This window comes from Pristis pectinata, chromosome 9, assembly GCF_009764475.1.
Source record: "Pristis pectinata isolate sPriPec2 chromosome 9, sPriPec2.1.pri, whole genome shotgun sequence".
NCBI lineage: Eukaryota > Metazoa > Chordata > Chondrichthyes > Rhinopristiformes > Pristidae > Pristis > Pristis pectinata.
Window position 1 is genome coordinate 44,333,661 of NC_067413.1, and position 21,728 is coordinate 44,355,388.

The 21,728-nt window shown below is 39.1% G+C and overlaps 1 protein-coding gene across 2 annotated transcripts in view; it reads right to left on the reverse strand.

The window, feature by feature from the left end:
- LOC127574075 (sperm-associated antigen 1-like) overlaps positions 1-21,728 on the reverse strand; it is a 102,387-nt gene that overhangs the window by 3,927 nt on the left and 76,732 nt on the right. For both annotated transcript variants that reach the window (XM_052022719.1, XM_052022720.1), the window contains exons 14-18: positions 20,166-20,368; positions 17,861-18,002; positions 16,812-16,938; positions 12,385-12,561; positions 5,817-6,230 (exon numbers count right to left, since the gene is read on the reverse strand). In XM_052022719.1, the coding sequence (XP_051878679.1) occupies positions 5,817-6,230; positions 12,385-12,561; positions 16,812-16,938; positions 17,861-18,002; positions 20,166-20,368 (1,063 nt within the window). The remainder of the gene's footprint in view (positions 1-5,816; positions 6,231-12,384; positions 12,562-16,811; positions 16,939-17,860; positions 18,003-20,165; positions 20,369-21,728) is intronic.

Below are 21,728 nucleotides of genomic sequence, written 5' to 3' on the forward strand. Positions count from 1 at the left end.
CTGCTTAGCTTCCTAATAACCTGCTGCAATAGATTGAACCCTTCCCAACAGCACTAACAAATAGTGAGGATATTGCCCCAGCCTAGTGGTGTAATCCATCCCAACTTCCCCAGAGCTGGTCCCAATGCTCCAGAAATCTAAAGCATTGCTTCCTGCACCCTCTTTTCAGTTACTCATCCATATGCACTATCTTCCAATTTCTGCACTTATTGGCATATGGCACTGAGAGTAATCCACAGATTACTATCTTTAATATGCTTCTAAACATCTTTCCCAACTCAAAATCTGCCCTCAAGATCTAGTCCCATTTTCAAACATGTTATTGGATCTTATCAGGTAGCCTGCCTGCACCCTTAGCTATGGAATCCCCTAAAAGTATCTCATCCTGCACTGGGCAGCTAAGCCAGCCATGGTACTTTGATCTTGGCTCAAAGGCATTTTGCAGGGAGCCCTCTTCCCCCATAAGTATTCAGAACTGGTTACAGCAAGATAACCACAGGTGGCTCCTGAAATACTTACCTGCCTGTACTATTTTTTTGTCTGTCTCGCAGTCAACTAGTCCCTTCCTGCCTGCACTCTCTTAAGCTGCAAGGTGATAACCCTCTGAAATACTTGGTCTCACAGATGGACCACGACTAACCTCTAAAACCCAGGACTTGAGCTTCTTCAGGTGATGACCGTTTCTGCACCTGTGGTTGTCCAGAACACGAGAAACATCCTGGAATTGCACAGTGTGCATTACACTGGCCTGAGTTGCCCTTGTGCTTTGGCTTCCTGACTTTGAACTCCATCTCCTCTTCCCCCAGTCAGTATCCTGTCTTTGATTGTATTGGCTGAGCTCGCAGCCTAACAATTTTGACATATTTGTCTGATCTCTGAGATTCAACTTGCAACTATAAAATGTCAATTATTAAAAATAGATTGGGAGCATCAGATTTCACAAGAGCCTAAGTAATCAGAATGGCTCCCAATGGATGAATTCTATCAATTTGGGTGCAGTGTGGTGACACTTCGAACGATCCAATCAGCAACCTGTGGTTCTGCTGTGAAGTTATCAGCTTCTTTCCTCATTTGGTACAAGGCACAGTTCAGCTATCTGCACTGACAGAATGCAGCTGCACAGTATGAACCCTCAGCATACATGACACAATTAATAAATGGATGTAGGCCCCTGGGACGGTGGTGCTGGGGATACAACCATGATAGAAATCTCTTATCTCAGGAGATGGTTTACATATATACTTTATATATAAGCCACTGTACATATTTTGCCTTAAATTATTTTGCAAACTAAATGTACATTTTCTAATCACAATCATTAGTTTGAACAGAAATTGTTAGCTTTATCCAGTAGTTTTCACTTGTTGCTTTTTAATACAAATGTCAGGGTTCATCTAGTTTCTTTTTGAAGACTAAGAGGCAGTACATACCCTATTGACTTAGTGAAGTCCACCTGTGTGGAAGGCATCAACCAGTATGTGGTCTGCAAGCATGTGGGAAATGCAGTACTGAAATTTTTTTATTGAGAAGTTGAATATCAGGTTCCCCAAGGCTTGAAAGATGGAGATTTTTCAAATATTTGCTTGATATATTGTCTTGATTCCAGTACAAAACAACTTGGCAGTTAAATACTTGTGAGTTTAAAATTACATCAGAAATTTTTGGATTAAGTGGAATGAACTCGCATAACTTGCCCTAAAAAGTACAAGTAGTGTATTGATGCAACTACTTTTGACCAATAACATTATGCAAACAAGTTTTATGTTACATGCACTGATTTCACCCCCGCAACTGATGGTCATTACATGTACTTTATTTCATTTTCAAACCATCATCAAGCCCCTCTCTCACCAAACTCTTAATATATGCCTTTATCTCTTTGGATGTGCATAGATACTCTTCCTGTTTATCTTTGTGATTCCAAATTCCATAAATCAAAAATAATCCAATCTGCTGCTGCTCATGACTTCTACATATATTTTCATTATTTAGGCTTCAATGTGACCCAGAGATCAAGAATCAAGATTCTTGTCAACAAATTCTTCTGTAATTGGCAACTACTGCTGTCTCCTTCAAACACGTTTAGATCTTGTTCTCATTCAGTCAGCTTCACCAATGATGGCTGTTCCTTCAGTTCCTAACCCCGTCTTCTCCAACCACCTCACAGCACATTTAGCATGCTCCCCTTTTCCTTACTTTGTTTTCTAAAACAGCTCCTTCTAAAACAGTTTGCTTTCATCTCCCCCAACCCCTCACTTGTGCTTACCTTATTGCTCAGCACCCACTCATAATCCTCTGTCCTGTAAAGTACTGCTGAATATCTCTTTGTAAAACAGATCGACAGAAATGTAACTTCTTTACATATATTTTTATCCATAATCAGCACCATATGAATCAATTGATTTACTTATGGGAGCAAGTTCCTAACTATGGACTTGCTTTGCATTTAGACAGGCAGTGATTCCAGGAGCTCTGTTTGTTTGCAGCTACCCTCATAGTGTGCAAACACTTTACTTACAAGGGGAAAAAAGCAGAAATGTCATGCTGTACTTGTTTTGCACCCATGTGCTATATGCACTGGAAATAATAGGGATAACTGTAATGGGGGAGGAGAGGGTCTAAAAAGGGGAAGGAACATCAGTCCACACTCCTCATTTGAGGGGACAAACCCATGAAGATTATTTTTAAGCGTCCATGTAAATGATTGGGGAAGCCAGTAGTATACTTTTGGCTGTCTCATCTCCCAGGACATCAATTGGCCATAAAACATCAACTCCTGACTATGGCTCAAAGCAGGAACTTTCAGGTTATGACGTCCTTGCTCCTGGCTGGGGCCCTAGTTCGCCATTTACCTTGTAAAATATAGAAAGATAAACCATTCCTTACAAAACAAGGCAAAAACTGCCAAAGACAACAGAGTTTATGGAGTCATAGAATCGTATAGCGTGGAAACAGGCTATTTGGCCCAACTCGTCCACACCAACCAGTGGGCACCCTTCTGTATTAATCCCATCTCCCAGCACTTTGGTCTATAGCCTTCTGTGCTATAGTCCTAAATGCTGTCAGCAACCCAGCTTCAACCACTCTTAGACAGTGCATTCCAGGTACTTGCCACTCTCTGGATGAAGGTCCCCTTCGTATCCCCTCTAAATCTCTTCCCACTTACCATATATCCTCTGGTTTTATCTACCTTTCCTGGAGTCTACCCTATTTTTACCCCTCATAATTTTATATACCCCAATCAGGTCCCCCCCCCCCCCTTAACCTCCTCTGCTCCAGAGAGAACAGACTTAGCTTCTCCAGTCTCTCCTCAAGAGAGGAGGCTCCTCAAAGAAAGAAGACTTATAAAGTTGCTGGGGATTTACTGTCTCCCATTTAGTTTCACAAATTCCTAGTTTGGTACCTTGCTGCTCACAATACTAATGCCGAGAAGACACATGAAATTATATGGTTCCCTTTTTGACCTAAGTTCCATCATGTGTTATACACCTAATTAAGTACCTTTATAAAGTAGTCAGTATAGTAATGCAGGATTTTTGGTAGCCTAATTGTACTCAGCTGGATCTCATGACCCAGTGGCTGCTTCAAAAGTTCAGATATTGAACTCAGAAATGTAAGTGAAATTTTATTAAAAGTTGCATTTCTGTCCTCTGTAAAAACACAGTGCAAATTGTGCCATAGACTGACTAGCCCCACACGATACTGCCAGCTGTGGTCGTGCACATACTTACATTTACAAAATAGTTCTGAGTCAAATCCCTAAATTGCTGACCTTTGCACTCTTCCATTGTGTTACTGATGGTTACATATGGAGATAGGGTGGTAAATAATGCTTATGGCATAATTGCTTTCATTGGTCAGGGTATTGAGACCAAAAGTCAGGAAGCCATGTTGCAGCTGTATAAAACTTTGGTTCAGCTACAATCGGAGTATTGTGGCGTAGGAAGTGTGGCAACACTTGCGGGCTGCCCCCAGAACATTCTACGCAAAAGGTGCACTTCACTGTGTGTTTCGATGCACATGTGACTAATAAAGAAATCTTATCTTCTGGTCGTTGCATAAAGGATGTGGAGGCTTTGGAGAGGATGCAGAAGAGGTTCACCAGGATGTTGCTTGGATTAGAGAGTATTAGCTATAAGGAGAGGTTGGACAAACTTGGGTTGTTTTCTCTGGAGCATTGGAGGGTGAGGGTTGACCTGATAGAAGTTTATAAAGTTATGAGAGGCATAGATAAGGTAGAAAGTCAGAGTCATTTTCCCAGGGTGGAAATGACTGACCTGACCTCAAGGTCTCTTTTTGTTTGCTTTCTCTCCTTCTTCCTAGACCATTAATTTCTAAAAATGTTCACTATTCCAGCAGGCACCTGCTAATCTTTAAGCTTTAATTCAAGCCTCAGTCATGGTCATGTTAGACTGTTTCCTGGCCAACAGCTAATATTATTTATATATTAAAAAATAGAAATGTACACCAGTGAAATACATACAGTACCAGTCTGCTTAATTATTAAAGATGAAACTTTACTCAAAGATGTAATGGAAAATCATCCAGAAATCAAAATTGTGATGTAATTTCAAAAAGGGAAAGTTATGCTTGATCAACCTTTGAAACAGTAACAGGTACAGCAGACTAGGGTAATGTAATAGTTGTATTATATAGTTACTTCAAAAGATCTTCAATAAAATGCTGCTAGACTCATGAATGTCAGGGTATGAGCAAGTAGCAGAATGGATAGAAAAATGGCTACAAAATAGAAGACAGAAGAAGGGTAAAAGCTAGTTACATGCAGAAAGTGTGAAGTGGGGTTCCCTAGAATCAATGCTAGAAACATTGTTGTTCAAAACATACATATCTTATTTTGACTTGGTAACTGGAGTATTATGATTTATGGACAACATCAGATTGGAAAAGATTGTTGATACTGAGGAAGACTGCAACAAAATATTGGCAGATTGGTTATATACTTGGCAAGTGAATTACAGTACAGATATGAAAAATGGTACATTTAGCAGTAGGAATAAGGAAATCATATAGTCCTTGGAAAATATGTGTTTAGATATAAAAGAAAAGAAAAAAAGGGCCAGTGAATAAGAGGCACAAATCATTGAAAATAACAATGCACATTAACCAAGCCATAACAAATGCAAATATAGCACTGGGTTCCTTTCTAGATGAAAAGAATGCAACACAGTTTTAAACTTATACTGAACATTGGTTAGGCTAATTTCTGGATTAATTCATTCTGTCCTAGCATTATTATTACATGAAGAATATAAAAATCCTGGAGAAAATACATAAAGGAAACGTCGACTGTTTATTTCCCTCCATAGATGCTGCCTAACCGGCTGAGTTCCTCCAGCATTTTGTGCGTGTTGCATGGTTTACATGGTTGATTCTATAACTAAGAGGAAATATCTATTATGAAGATTAAATAGAATTATGATTTCTTTTTTAAAAATCGTAAAAGTGATCAGTTAACACATTTTAACATTGTTAAGGGATTTGATAGGGTAGATATGGAAGACATATATCTATTTGTAGGCTCATAAATATAGGGTAGGCACAAATAAATCCAGTATAGAATTTAGGAGAAACTTTGGTATGAAGAGGGGGGATAGAAAATGGAATCTGCTACTACATGGAGTGTTGAGGCACAGATGCTTTCAGGGTAAGTTGGGTAAATATATGAAGGAGAAATCAATAGAAGGATATTGTTAGGTGAACTGAGAAGACTAGTATGGAGCATTAAAACCATTAGGTGGAATGGTTAGTATATCCTATACAATTTTTAAAGTAGCAATGTTTTAAGCAACACATACCTTAAATCTTTCTGCTTTGCACAGATGAACAAGATGCCGATACACAAGGTTGGGATACTTTTCCAAAAGGTGTCCCTTCAAAGCCTGAATAATCATAGTGAACACATCAGCTTCCAGTTTATTGCTCATCATGGATGGTAGGTCTTCTGGTTCTACATTCCTTAGCAGTTCTGCACATCCAGCAAGATCATTCGTAGCCTGCAACACATTCAGTGCTTGGCCAAATTCATATGCATTTGTGGGCTCTAAATTAATCCTTTTTTCTGATGGTGGATGAGAATTTCCAAACACTTCTTGTTTGTTTGAAGGACACTCATTTATTATTGAGTCCACTTGCCCAACATTAAGATTGGGTATACTTCCATGTTCAGTAGTAGTTTTAACTTCATTCTCCTCTTCATCACTATCAGCAACCTTTAAGAGATAAAGATGGGAAGAACTCTGCAGCAACATTACACACCAAAACAAAAAGAAAAACTGTAAACAATATTTTTGGCTTTTTTTAAAGTTAGGATATTGGATTTGAGGGAGGTGTGGCATAAATACAGAAAATTAACCTGAAAATGGACAGCCAGCTCAAGATTCAGGCTCCCTATTACTTTTGCTCCATGATCTCAACAGTTTTCACTGGAAGCAATAGAACATAAACGAGAAGCTTCGAATAATTCTGCTATCACAGGTTTCTCAACGGAAGAAATGTAATCCCATAGTGATTTGAGAGACGTGCCAACAATGTATGACTGTTTTCTACTGTGTGAGCTCCCTTGGATTTTGGATGGGTGAGTGCTTATACTGTATTGTACAGGCCAACAGTGAGATTTTAATACTGTTATGAGTGGGCTTTCCCCAGATATGAAAGTAATCACAGAGATGACATTTAATAACACACAAAGGTTGTGACTGTATTTTCCCTCCACTGCCAGCTGTAATATGAATTCCAGTTCAAAAGGAGATAGGGGAGGTTACGGACTATATGGATGTGATAAGTGAAAATGAGTTAGATATACTTACCACTACATATCAGTGAGTTTTACCACATTTACCCAAGGAATTAAATACTGTACCACAGCAGCTTTGTACCACAGCAGGACACTCAGGCATCAACAATGACTGATAATATTGTTTCACCAAAAGATTGACATTTACAGAAACATTATCAGATTTAGGGAGGAGAATGAAGCCAGAGCCCTGGGGAGCATTAACTGATTGAAAAAGAATCAGGGAGTGGTAAACCATTGCATAGATATAGCAATATGAAAATAAATTAGATACTCATAACCTAATGAAGAGTTATGAGCATGAAATGTTAACTCTGCCTCTTTCTCCACAGATGCTGGCTGATCGACTGAGCATCTCCTGCATTTTATTTTTATTTCAGTTTTCCAGCATCCATAGTTTTTTTTTGCTTTTTGTGTCATGTCCATAGCTTGTATATGGTTTATAGAAGTGCCTATTTCCTCAAATTTAAGATGTTAATTAGAAAATAATTTGATGGCCTGGGTAATGCACTCAACCACAAAAATGGATCAGGAAGTTCTGTACTGAGTTGAATAACTTTAGTCAAGGTATGACAAGTGAACATTGTTTTGATAATGAAATTCGAGTAACTTGCCATACGTCACAATCCAGGCTCACACTGTTTAGTTGTCTGAGATTCCGTAGACTGCCAAAAGCAGAAATATACTCACCAAATGCCTGTACTTTCAGGGAAGGCAGCAAAATAGGGAGGAGTGCTCAAGTTGGATTAAGCCAAATGAGAAAATAGTTTGTCACTTTGATTAAAGTTAAATGCTTGGCAAGGTATTTTAATTTCAACAGTTTTAATATGTCTGTTCTTTAACATTGGAGTTCAGCTTGAGTCTGGGAAAATTTAGCTAAACAAAGTAGCATGCAACGTATTGTTCAAACAAAATTTTAAATTTCACTTCCTGCTTCTACTTAATTGAAGCAAAACAGCACAGATACAAAGTGAAAGCACTGATAAAATAATGCACTTTAAGTTAAATTCATTTGGCAAAAGTTAGGATTTTGCTTCTTGTGTGTAGTTTTGATCCTTCGTATCTTCCTTCCTAATTGTATTTACTTATCCTAAACATTGGGTCTAGCTTTGTTTATCAGAGGCTAACACACTTGGCATTCGTTTGCAGTATTAAATGATTGGTGGATGAAATTAAATCTAGCAACTTCAAGTAAACAACTTTTGAGAGTGAATGGGAAAAAGAAAGATTTTGAGATGAAGCAGCACTGTCTCAGTGTTCATTGCTAAACAACCTTGTATTCTCTTGCAGGATGTGGTTCAGTCCAGCTGAGAGTTATTGGAGAGGTCAGGGGAAACCTGGATGGTTACCAACTATTTAATTTTTAAATTCCCTATTATATCATTATTTTGAATCTGATGTGAATAATGGAGGTCTCTGTTTTTAAGTCAGCCCGATTTGAACTACGACCTGTTGTCAGGTACTTCATGATCACAGTCATTCAATTCCTTTAAACTCGATCTGTAACAGAAGTTGCCATCCCCTGTCCTGACTTCAATCAGCTTGATTAATATTTCCATTATGTCAGTGCTGTCAGTCTCTTTGCCTTATTTCAAGTTTCTGAATTCCTTTAAGTAGAATTCTCATATTCTTACTTAACTATTTAATTTTTTTCCCTATTACTAATACTGCCCAGATTCACTTAGCACAATCTATGTAATGGTGGCAAGATTTGTCCACGATGGATCTTCCTAGTTAGCAACCTGGCAAACTTATTTTTGACACATTAATGCTTTCAGCCTTTTTCTTCCATCCAATTGTGCTACTTTGTCAGAGCAATTCCACCAATACAGCTGCGATTGTTACAAAGAGCACACAAACTGCTGGGTTCTTCAATATTGAAAAGTACAGATATTGTTATCTGGGAGTCAGACAAATTCACTATAATTTGCAGGTTTTTTTTAAAGGGGAGACCTTAATTTTACCATTTTAATTTTACAACTTTCTTCAATTCATTGAGTTTACAAAAATGTAATTACACTACAATTTATAGACCATACTTAATTTTTATTCATTTACAGGAGATCATTTATTGCCCATTGCTAAATGTCCACTAGAAGGTGATGGTCAACTGCGTTTTTGAACTACTACAGTCCTACTGCCAATGGCACTCACAGCGTTGATACTCTCAGGAATTAGACTTGGCGATTTGTCTTCAAGTCATGATGGTGGGTGACTAGAAGGGGAACCTGCACACACACCTCCTGCATTTGTCCTTCTTGGTGGTAGAAATCATGGGCTTGGAAAGTTGTGTCATACCCTAAGTGAATATGTAAAGGGCATTCTGTAGGTGGTGTATCCTGCAGCCATTGCGTGGTGAGAAGGAATGGATAAAGTGGTAGTTGCGTGCTAATCAATGATACTTTCCCCTGGATGGTGCTAACCTCCTGGAGCTGGACTCATCCAGGCAAGTGAAGAGCATTCTATCACATTCCTGACTTGTGTCCTGTCACAATGATCAAAAGAAGGTAATTGAAGAAGCAACTGAAGAATATTGCCATGAGGAGCTCCTCCAGTGATGTTGTGAAGCTGAGGTCATTGGCCTCCAAAAAGAAGAACCATCGTCCTTTGTGTTAAGTATGACTCCAACCCGTGGAGTGATTTCACCTCAATGCCATTGACTTTGATCTATTAGTTACTCCATTAATACTGCCTCAATTTCAAGGGCAGGAGCTATCACCTCAACATTTCAGTTACCTAGTCCTGAATTGGACCAAGGCTGTAAGGAGGTCTGGAGGTTAGTGGCTGTGGCAAAACTCAACCTGAACATTGGTAAGCAGCTACCACATGACAGCAATGTCAACAACACTTCCCATCATTTGGCGAATGACAGGCACAGATCAGGCAGCAATTGGCTGGATTGTATGTGTTCTGCTTTTTGTGCACAATACATACTTGGCTAATTTTCTACATCATTGGGTAAATGCCAGTTTTGTAAGTATGGTGGTCAGCTTGGCTAGAGGCACAGTTAGTCCTGGGGTGTGAGTCTTCAGCAAGGCTAATGTCTAATTCCACAGCATTTACTGCATCCAGGTGTTTGGCACACTTGCTTTCATCAGTCAGGATATTGAGTACAAGAGTTGGGACACCATGTTACAGCTGTACAATACATTGATAAGGCCTCTTCTGGAGTACTGTGTACAATTCTGGTCACCCTGCTAAAGAAAGGTTGTCATTAAACTGGAAAGGGTGCAAAAAAGATTTATGAGGATATTACCAGGATTGGAGGGTTTCATTTAAAAGGAGAGACTGGATAGACTAGGACTTTTTCCACTGGAGCATAGGAGGCTGAGCGGTGACCTTATAGAGGTACATAAAATCATGAGGGGCATGGACAAAGTGATTAGGCAATGTCTTTTCCTCAGGGTAGAGGAGTACAAAACTAGAGTGCATAGGGTTATAGTGAGAGCAGAAAGATTTAAAAGGCATCTGAGTGGTAACTTTTCCACACAGAGGGTGGTGTGTGTATGAAACAAGCTGCCAGAGAAAGTGGTGGAGGCAAGTATAACTACGAAATTTGAAAGACACTTGGACAGGGACATGGAGAGGAAAGGTTTAGAGGAATATGGGCCAAATGCAGGCAAATGGGACTAGCTCAGTTAGACAACTTGATCGGGCATGGATAATAGTTTTAATGAAGAATTGGATGAAGATGTTGCATTCACTTTTCCTGATGGCAAACTGCTGTGCCTTATCTGTACAGCATCCTCACTCAAGTAAGCAACTTGAAATGGCTCCACAAAAAAATCACAAATAGTTTTTGGCCAAATATCATCCTGGATCAGAAAAACAAGGTAAATGTATTGATTTATGTGTATAAAGTTGTGTATATCCTGTGGCCTCAAACTTCCAAGTTTTATTGCATGTGGCTCCAAGGGCCAGTAGTTTTGGTCATCCTTATCTTAAAGTCTGGGGTAGAACTCACTGGTAGTCCTGTTCCCAAATGCTGCTCTCTAGTCCTCATAGAAGGGGTTAAAGTTTTAGGGGTTGCTGTTGAGAAAACCTTGGCGGGTTGCTGTAGTGCATCTTGTAACTGGTATATCGTACAACCACTATGTGCTGGTGATAGAGGGAGTAAATACTTAAGGTGGTGGATGGGATGCTGATCCAGGAGGTTCTATGCCCAAATATTGTAAACACTTTGATAAGCATTCTTCAGGCAAATGGTAACAGTTCTGTTATATGATGTGCCTTGTCCTGCACAATTGTCCACCTTTGATGTTCTCTTGTAACCACTGGTCCAATTTATTGGAGAGTCTGGCCTGGTCTTTAGCCCAGAAATGGCTTCTATGTAAGGATGAATCGAAGTGGGGAGGGAGTCATACTGATCTGAGCTGTGGAAACATTCAGGTTTTATTTAGTTTTTGTGTTCCCCACAGGTGGACTGATTGACATGCTAAAGGCTTGAGAGAGCCCAAAGTCAAGAAATGCAGGTAATACACTGGTGGGAGATGCTGTGGTGTGGGGTTTTGGGTGTAGGAAATCTGATGCTGGGGGAGCAGATCAATTCAGTACAGTAGTAGGGTTACGGAAGAATGGTGGGAGTGATAGGAAACATGCAGATTGCTGTGATTTACCCAGAGTGCTGGTGGTTTCTTAGGCCTAGAGGTAATACTCCCGCTTCTCCTGGCTAGTAAGCAATGCAATGGAACACTTACCTATCAGCTCTTCTCACCTTCTGGGTTTCTTAAGGACTTGGAAAGCTCAAAATAGTCTGAATCAGTGAACACCCAGGATGGCAGAATGTGTTGTGGCATGAGTTAAGAAAGTAACAACTTCAATTTTCCTTACGTTGAGCTGGAGAAAGTTATTACTTATTGGTCAAGCAGCACAGAAAGCAATGAGTAGGTTGAGAAGTGACAAAGAGGTAGAGATGAACATAATTAGGATACTCGTGAAAACAACGGCCATATCTTTACATTTAACAGACACATTCAATTTGCTGTTACATTAGAACTAGACCTGTAATCTTGTGCTTCTATTGTCATGGGGAATATCTCATAAGAAATTGTGGTGGCGTAATTTGTAACTTTTCTGAATACAAATTCTATAGGTAGAAAACTACCAGGCTTGTGACCTTAATAGTCTTCTCAGTTCAGGACAATCAGGCTTGGACAATAAATGCTGGCACTTCCAGCAACATCCACACCTGAGAATAAATAATTTTCTCCAAGGTGGCAGTGTGGACTGTTACAGGATGTAGTAGGGTGCTAAACTTATAAAAACAATTCATCCTATCCACAGGTCTTGCTAAGTACTACTACCTATATCTACGGTTCATGTACTTGGAACTAATGGCCTCCACTACCCCAATAAACCTTATCTGTGGCAACCAATGTCTCTCTTTTAGTAGCTTTCTTACATTCAATCATACTTCATGTCTCTCACCTGGCTGTTAAAGTCATACATTGTGAAACTCATATTAGTGGCTGTATTATAGTAGTCTGAATCTATTCAATGTAAAGTGTCAGGTCTGGGTTAGTTAAATACATATTTTCAATTTATCAGGTGGTTTAGAACGAAACATATACCTCTTGTATCTGGATATTTTTTCTCTGCTTTTCTTGACTGCTAGTCTTGGAGAGAGATCCTCTTGTTCCCAATTTTTCCAAAATTTCAGAAACCTCCAGCAATTCTTTCCGTGCCTCAGTAACACTTGAATCAAATTCCAGTAGTGTACTCAGATCATCGATACTAGCTGTGTAATTCTGGAGGAAAGAAAATATTTTTTTTTACAGAGCAGAAAGTATAGTGAGCTCATAGTTGTATTTTAAACTGAAATTTTGTTTTAGGCTTGCCACAGGAATCTCAAACAGTTTTCATATCAATGTTATTTTAATTCTGATTCCAGGGAACTGGTGTCTGTTAACCAGCTCCCTGGAAGAATTGAGTCTGAGACACAAAACTTAACTCCCTCTGATTGGTGAAAGGCAGACAAGTGGAGGTGTGGGGAATGGCAAGGAGGGGGGAGGTGGGAGTTAAAATGATGGCAACTGCTTATTGCTTTTAATTCTGCTATGTCCTGATATTAAAAAGAAGGTAAATAAATCACCTGAAAAGCAGCAGAGTTATCTTTAAACATGTAGGTTATGGATTGATCTGCAAATTGAATCAAGAGCCGAGAAAGCTCCCTGACAGCCAAAACCAATTGGGAACTGGGATGCAAGTTGTAAGAAACCCAGGAATATAAGGCTTAATTTTTGTTTCAGGTTTCCTTGAGGACTATAAAAGCAGGAGTGCCTCTAAGAAAGCCTTGTCACAAGTTTTCATTTGCACAGCCTCCCCCTTCTGCCTCAAAATTGTTGCCAGCAACCATTTCCATGGATCCCTGGCTGTGGTCCACTGTCCACTTTCCACTCCTTCTCATCAACTAGATGGTACATTTGGTTAGATTCAGGTGGGATTCCAGGAAAACAAGTTTAGCCTATATTAGTAAATATTTGCTGTAACATTCTATGAACAACATGAAATAGGTGGAACAGTGGCACAGCTAGAGGAGCTGCTACCTTGTAGTGCCAGATTCCTGGGTTCAATCCTAACCTCGGTGCTGTCTGCATGGAGTTTGCATGTTATCCCTGTGACCACCTAGGTTTCCTCTGGATGCTCTGGTTTCCTGCCACATCCCAAAGACATACAGGTGGGAGGTTAATTGGCCAGGATTAGTGTAAATGGATGGTTGTTGGTTGGCACTGACTCAGTGGGCCGAAGGGCCTGTTTCTGTGCTGTATCTATGACTCTATTTACAGACTCCTGTTTAAACTGAATACCAAATTTAATCATGGTATCTGGACACCCTGATGCAGAAAGAAAGAGGACTGAGCTGGGGAACCAATATCAAGGATTGAATGGGGTGCCAGCACAGAACGTACAAAGTTAGGTAATCATAGGACAGGATGGGGGAAGATTACTGTTGCACCTTAGGTGTGTTAGTGGTTGCTTTAAGTCTAACTTGATAGTACTATCATTATTTGTAAGATATTTGCTTACTGTCAGATTGTTAACTCATTCTGCTTTGTGACTTATTAAATCCAGTATGGCTTGTCCCCTTGCTGATTCTAAAACATAATGTTTCAGAAAACTGTCACAAGTACACCCTAAAAACGTCTATTGTTTGAGCTATTCTACTTCCCCACAGTATAAGCAAAAATTAAAATCTCTCATTTTAACTATGCTGATTTTGCTATATACTTCACTAAGAGCTCATATTTGTACATATCCCCACTACATCATTCTTGTTGGTGTGCCTGCACACAACTTCAATTTAGAATTGTGTATCCTTAGTTTCCATTACTAATCACTCCCTACTGTTTTGAAATTGATTACAATCTAGGAAATTGCATGGCATTCAATTAATTTTTAGGCCAATAGCACATGGCCCAGAAGCTACCGCCTCTACTGTTGGAACAACACAAAATTAAATTTATAATAAAATAATAAAAAGACAGGGTTAATTTACTGCTTCATTGAGATTTATGTCTAATCAATCATAATGAACAAAAGTTATTAATCCCCACTGGACGTTTAACAACTGCAATTCATGTTTCTACAGTGCTTTTCCCTTTAAAAGGTGTAGCAGAGGTGAAAAATATGGAGTCAAATTTCTGCAGAATAGGGAGCTGGTGGAGTTTAGAAGGAAAAAAAGGATAATATGGAAAAGGAATGTCAAATGCATGAGATATTAATGGGACCTTTCTAAATGTGCTGTAATTTTTGGAGGATAAGATAGACTTTGAAAAATCACACCAGAATGGCAAAGGAATTTCAATAACAGTGGGAGTTGATGATGTGAAATTGGAAAAAAGCAATCTTTGCAACAGAATGTGAGCAAAGAAGCTTGGATGTCTCAAGGTCTAATGCAACATTAAAGGTGAGGATGTAGGGGTGGAACTCAAAATGGATGAAGGATTGGAAACTGAAAGTTGAGCTCAACTGGAGCTGCGGGGGGTTGTGAGTGAGTTGTTCTGTACAGAGATCAAAGTTTGCTAGGATTTGCATGAAAAGCTTTTAAGTTATTGACCCAGTAACATCAACAACTGAAGTTGAACATGGAAAGGAGTAAGTAGGTATACAATAATTATATAAATATTTGGATATCATACAGTTCAGTGTGCTAACCTTAAAAATAGTGCAAACTTGCTCTACAATATTGCTAATGAGAAAATATTTCTTTTGGTGTTGGTGGTGCTCCACAAATGAACATACAATAAATATAATTTAACATAGAACTGCTCTGTTAAACAAGAGGCCCAATAATGTCCTGTGCTCATCAAAATGGAGCTTCATGAGGAGAGAACGGAATAATTGGCATCATCACATCAAATGTCCTTGGCCCATAGAGGCAGATCTTCCAATGCCTGCACACCCTTTAGAGTACACTATTTTTTCCAGTGTGCCCTGGGAACATTCTCCACGTGGGAGAGGTTACCTAATTGTTTGTTGAGGCCCTATGCAATGTAGGACATTTCTAATTATGAATGGCTGGCCCTGCCCCTGTTTCTGAATGATTCCCATCCCCAGACTCCAGGTTCCTAGAGTCTATACTTTATACATGGATATGGTGAAATTTTTAAGGTGTTTCCATGCTTGGAATAATAAACGAAATGACAGAGTTGTCAAACACTCTTTGACCTGCAAAACACATTTGTTCATTGCAGGCTTCTTAATGCAATTGATTACTGGGGCCTCAACTCTTCCATTTAACTCCACCCACAAAAGAAGTGTTATTGAATCGGTTTTCCAATCTGATTGCAAGATTAGGTACATTTTGACAATAGCCTACTTTAGGAATTGAAACTTGCATTTTCCTATCACTACATGCAGGTGAAGGATCTTTAATTATCAAGTGACTCAGCTGCAAATACATTTGTCTGGCATGCCTCCTTTGACGATCCTCTTCCTCCTACAAAAGGATGCCTAGAAACATATCCACAATAGCAGCACACAATCAAATAATTCTGGAGAAGTAGCCAAAGCCAGAAAATTGAGTTTTGAAAGGCATCAGTAAATTCCCTTGTTGCAAAGCATCTAAATATCTGAAATGGGACAGCATCAAAAGAGGTGGAAAAATACTTGGCTACCTAGCACTTAAAGAGCCAAGATGAATGAACAGCTTCTTCCTGCAGAACTCATTTATATGGGTGTGGAGTAAAACAAATCTGCAGGCATTTTGGTGTAATGAGAACCAGAAGCCAATCTGGGTAAATTATGACCCAAGTGGCTGAACTAAGTCCCCATGCATCTTGCCGTTTTCCCCCAATCCAGGTCACAGGTTGAAGATTCTACTTTGACACCGAGCTCTATGGAGATTTCAGCAAAATGGCAGAGATCCTACTGGATTGACCGGAAGCTGACTTGGAGATGGGTAAACTGTAGGCAAGGTCTAAGCCCATTTGTCTACCTTCTGTTAATGTGAATGACAGTGTAACTGCAGGTGCCAGTAGTTACAGGAGTAACTGCTCTTGGACCACTGGAAAACATACCTGATCAAAACCCCTGAAGCTATTGGTAAACCCCTGAAGCTACTGCTTCTTAATGTAGCTGCAGCACCTGAGCTATGTATATTGCTCAAAGCCACTGACAGAAGGGAGTCCCAATTCAATTATATTCCCCTTGGTAATTTTTAAAAAATTTGAAACTCTGCTTCTTGCCTCCTGGACCCTCAAAAACTTTCTTTACACTTCAGGCACTAGCATTGCGTGTTCCAGGTACCCAATGTCTGTTTCTGCGAAAGTGCTAACTTTAAGCATGATACGTACTTGGAGAAATGTTTTTTAATCAAATTGACCTTGAATTAAGGAACAAGATTGCTTAATTATGCCACAAATGCTGTCAACAGTTGAGGTAGAGGACAGCTATGATCCATTTCTGCCCCAAGACCTCCAGACAGTGGCAAAGCTATTAATGTTAATAGAGGATAAAATTTCAGTATTCATTTGACGTGGCTAATCCAATGCCTTACTTTCAATCCTCTATAAGCCAGAGCCCTTCGATACAATGCTTTTATATTCGTAGGCTCCACCAGCAGAGCTGTGTTACAATCCTCTTCAGCCTCCTTATATTGATTAAGTTTCAGATAACATAATGCTCTAGGAAAAATGAAGAACAATAGATCAGTTTTTATTTAACATTACTCTTCTGTGGCATGGCTTGAAAGATTTTAAGAAATTCATAGCTAATACAAATGTTTCAAACATTGAGTATGAAAAATTAAAATGATAAATGAACATTTGCCAGCACCTTCATGATGAAATTGAAACCCTTTGTGTTCCTTTTTCTTAGCCAGGCCTTTGGGATCAAGGATGGCTTGCTCCTATTCCAGAATATAGGAAATGCCACAACAGACCATCATCCCCATCCTTCTTTCTCACACACAGTTACATCACATGTCATTAGTTTTGACATTAACAAGCATTATAAAACTAAGCAGTTTCTCTAAAATTTAGTATCAACTAAATGCTCCAACTTTATCAAAATAAAATAATACTTCCATCATATGTTTGCCCAACTACAGCATTTAAACATTGGGAATATAGAGGGAGGAACAGGGGCCCTTCCAACTGCAATGGAATAGCTAACCATAAGAATAATCTTTCCACATTGCTGCTTTCTGGATCTCATCTACGCTAAATGTAACTGAATGGAAGCTATAGTATCTCCTCAGATTAGGAGGTAGAAGTGAAGGTAGGGAGAGTCAGTCCTGGCTCAAAACTGAAACTCCTGTATAATCTTCACATCTAAACATTCAAGGGAAAAAATGGCTTGTATGAAAAGGATTAATCACTAGGAGGACCACAGCTGAATTAAGGTAAGTTTTGGATAATAAATTCAAGGTCTCATTATCCAATACACCTAAAAATACTGAGAGTTGGACAGATTTCAAGCAGTCAGGGTGTGTTAAACTAAGTTTTCATGCCATTCTTATGAGTCAGCTCCTACAGGAACACTCATTATAAAGAAAGAGTAAATACAGGTTGTGTTTAAATAAATCCTTGCAGCTATGCTTCTTACCTGTTTGTGTAAATTGCACACTCATTGGATTTCAGTTTTAAGCATTCACTGTACTTTGCAATGGCTTCGTTGTACTGTGTCCTTTTCACAAAACTGTTCCCTTCCTGCTTCAAGGAAATAAAACGCTCTTCTATATTTTTACCTATAAGAATTTTATACAAAAAATGAACTTTTAAAGGAAACCTCCATTAAGAAAGATTTGAGGAGCTCCAGAACCATGCTATATATATAACTTTACAAAGCAATCAGGATGTTTATAACACAAGGACTGATCATCATATATACCCAACTTTATAGTGAACAACCTCTCAATAATCATTACCAATGAAAAATTATATATAGCATTCTCCCTATCTAAATCCAAGCAATCACTGTAAAGTTTAATTAACAACTGTAAGTTATTCTGTATTTGCTAATTATTTTGAATGCCTTCAAAATAATAGGGCATTGAGGGTTAAGGTTGATAATTTGTTCAATCTGAATATTCTTGCATCCTCCTTTTTATCTTGAGAGAATGCATATAAAACTAAATATTAATTATTTAATACTAAACTGGACAATTTACTTTAAGGTGTTTCACTCCTCTGGTGATAGACATGAATTCAGCTTTGTTGGCCCCATATTATGGAATTTCTCTAAATCATACCTATCTTACCCTCTCTCTCCTTTAACACACTCCATTAAACCTAATCTTTTAATATTCATTTTTCAGATTGCAGGCCTTCATTTATTGGAAATCCTTTAATATTAAAGGCAGTGGTGAGCCACCTACATGAACCACTGCAGACTTTTAGTGAAATAATATCCACAATGGTGGGGTGCTCCATGATTTAAATCCAGTGATGATGAAAGAACAGCGAAGCATTTACATGTCAGGATAGAGTAGTCTGGGTAAGTAACAGCAGTGTATTTTATAGACAGCAAGCTGTGAAGCCATAATGCAATGGTGGTGGAGGAAATTAACGTATAGAGTGGTGGATGTGGTACCAATCAAGCAGATTGCTTTGTCCTGGACGGTATCAAGCTCCATGAATGTTGTTGAAGCTGTATTCATGCAGGCAAATCCCATCACATTCCTGACTTTGTGTCTTGAAGATAAAAAAGACTTTTGAGGGTCAGGTGAGTTACTGACCTGCTTGTGTAGCTAGTTTTTCTATGATTGCGCCAGTTAAATCTGCTTTTTTTTTTACATGATGGCAGTGGTGATGACATTGAACATCATGTAAAGGTGATAGTAATCTCTCTTGCTGGAGATGGTCAGTGCCTGGCATTTTTGTGGTGCAAATGTTACTGGCCACTTATCAGACCATGCCTATACACAGGCATGGACTATTTCTTTTTCTGAGATGCTGATAGTAGAACTGAGCATTTTGCAATCGTAAGTGAACATCTTACTTCAGACCTTACGATGGAAGGAAGACCATTAATGAAGAAGCTAAAGATTTTTGGGCCTAAGAAACCACTTTGAGGAACCCTTTCAGCAAAGTCCTGGGGCTAGATGAGTGAACCAACAACCATAAGTATCTTCCTTGGTGCAAAGTATGACTCTGACCATTGGAGTGTTTTCTCCTTAGTACTCGACTTTAGTTTTACCAGCACTCCTTGATCTGCACTCGGTTAAATGGAGTCAAAATGTCAAGGGTAGTCACTCTCGCCTCACATCTGGAATTTAACCTCTTTGGTCCACTTTTCAACCAAGACTGTGATGAGGTATAGAGTTCAATGATCCTGATGAAACCCAAAATGGTCATTCATAAGCTTGTTATTGGTGAGTGTTGCTTGATAGCATCGTAGATGACATCTTCCATCAATCTGCTGATGATTGAGAGTACAATAACTCAGTGGTAATAACCAGGATAGGATGTCTCCTACAATCTTCTTAGGAAAAAGCTGAGAAGAATTGTTCCCTGGGCACTTCTGGTTGAACACTGTTGCTACACGATTTTTTATCCTTATCTGAACAGACAGTTCAATTGAAATCAAAGATGGCACTTCTGACAACATTCCTCCTACAGTAGTGTACTACAGATTGACCTGATCTATATGCTCAGCTCCTGCAGGGGGATTCAGAATTGAATGCGCTGCTACTGATCCAAGGTGCCCCTGGTTAACAATTTGACTGTTAGTCATTGGCAGAGGCTGATGTGGCCAAGAAGTTTTAACTGAGGGTCACCCTACACAACTGCAGCAGCTTTTGTCCCATGTGTGAGAGTAATGCTTACTGTAGCTCTGTAGACAAGCTTCAATATGGATGTTCATGATTTCAAAATTCAAATATTTTTATATTAAAGAGTCACTTTCATACCTAGGTCTGGATGTGTTGTGTTATTGCTACAGTTAGGAACTTTATTTTGGCTTCCATTGGTAATTTGAGACTTGTTTCCAAGTACAGTGGTTGTAGAATCATCTTCCCCTTTGTGGATCTGTGCAGAAATGGGGACCACTGGGATTGGTGACAACTTTTCCCTCCACTTTGATCCATCTTCTTCTATTAATGCTTTAGTTATCCTAAAAAGACAACCAGACAGTCACTGAAAATAGTTTTATTTAGCCAAGGGGACATTTTTAGAAAACACACCCTTTAATGCAAATTTTCTAAATGTGCTTATCAAATTTTCAGCATAAACCATGAAAGTCTTAAGTTAAAATAAGACAGAGATCTAGAAATTGTAAAATGCCTGAAAATGTGTAATAAAGCAGTGCTGTGCAGTGCATCAGGCCAGATTTATGTGAGACTCTCAGGCAGCAATATTCTACCATAAGTAGGGGTCTGATTGGGGGGAGGGGGTTGGAGAATTTCATGGCAGAAGACAAAAGGAGGGAGGATCACACAGAGGGCAGTAGTCATAGATGACTATGGGGAATGATCAAAGAGCCCTGGGGAACACTGGTTTTGCAGAGTGGAAGAGGCCGTGGTGGGGGCTGTCTTTGCAGTTATTTTTTAAGAAACACAGAGGAAGCATCTAGGTGAAGGTCAGTAGAGGCCTAAGATTTCCCAGCAGTAGCCTCAGTAAGGTCAGGACTTAAAACTATTGTCAAAGCAGATCTTAATCCTCCTTCTGCATATAAAGTTTTACTCAAGTTATGTCAAAACAGCATTGCATTGCATTTGATGTCACTGCACTTTCCCAGCAGTCTATGTGCATACAAGCAACATGCACTCAGAAGACCCATGTCAGATTTCCAGAAGTGCAGAATTGGTGCAAAAATCAAATGGTTTCTTATTACAACACAAAAGGAAGCCATTCAGTCCATAGGTTCCATTCCAGCTCCCTGCAGAGCAATCCCATCAATCTCATCCTCCCTCGCCTTATTTTCCTATACACTTACAATTTATTCTTTCATGTACCCACAATCTCCCTCCTTTAGTTATTTTGTCACAAACCTATACCTAGGGTAATTTACAGTGGACAATAAGCAAGGCTTTGGGTTATAGGAGGAAACCAGAGCACTCAGCAGAAACTGACTGTCACAGCAAGAACTCGTAAAGAACATACAGATATCACCTGAGGTCGGGATCAAACCAGAACCCTGAAGCTGTGAGGCAGCAGCAAAGCTGCTGTACCACTCTACCACATCCAACTGGATTTGTAAACAGAATTTCATCTTGTAGTGCACAAACATGTTGTATGATGTAATTCAATTTCTAAGCCCAGATCTTCAGTATTTTTAATTTGATATGCACTGGTCACAAGAAGCATTTGCTAGTTTTAAGTAACATGTTTGTCATAGGTTTGTAAGCTTTTAAAAAAAATGTAAAATATGGTTCCAGGTATTCCAAATAGCAATGTAAAATATGGTTCCAGATCACTAATATAAATGAGTTAGTACCATGATTGAATAAATTCTCATTACTGACTACTGTCAG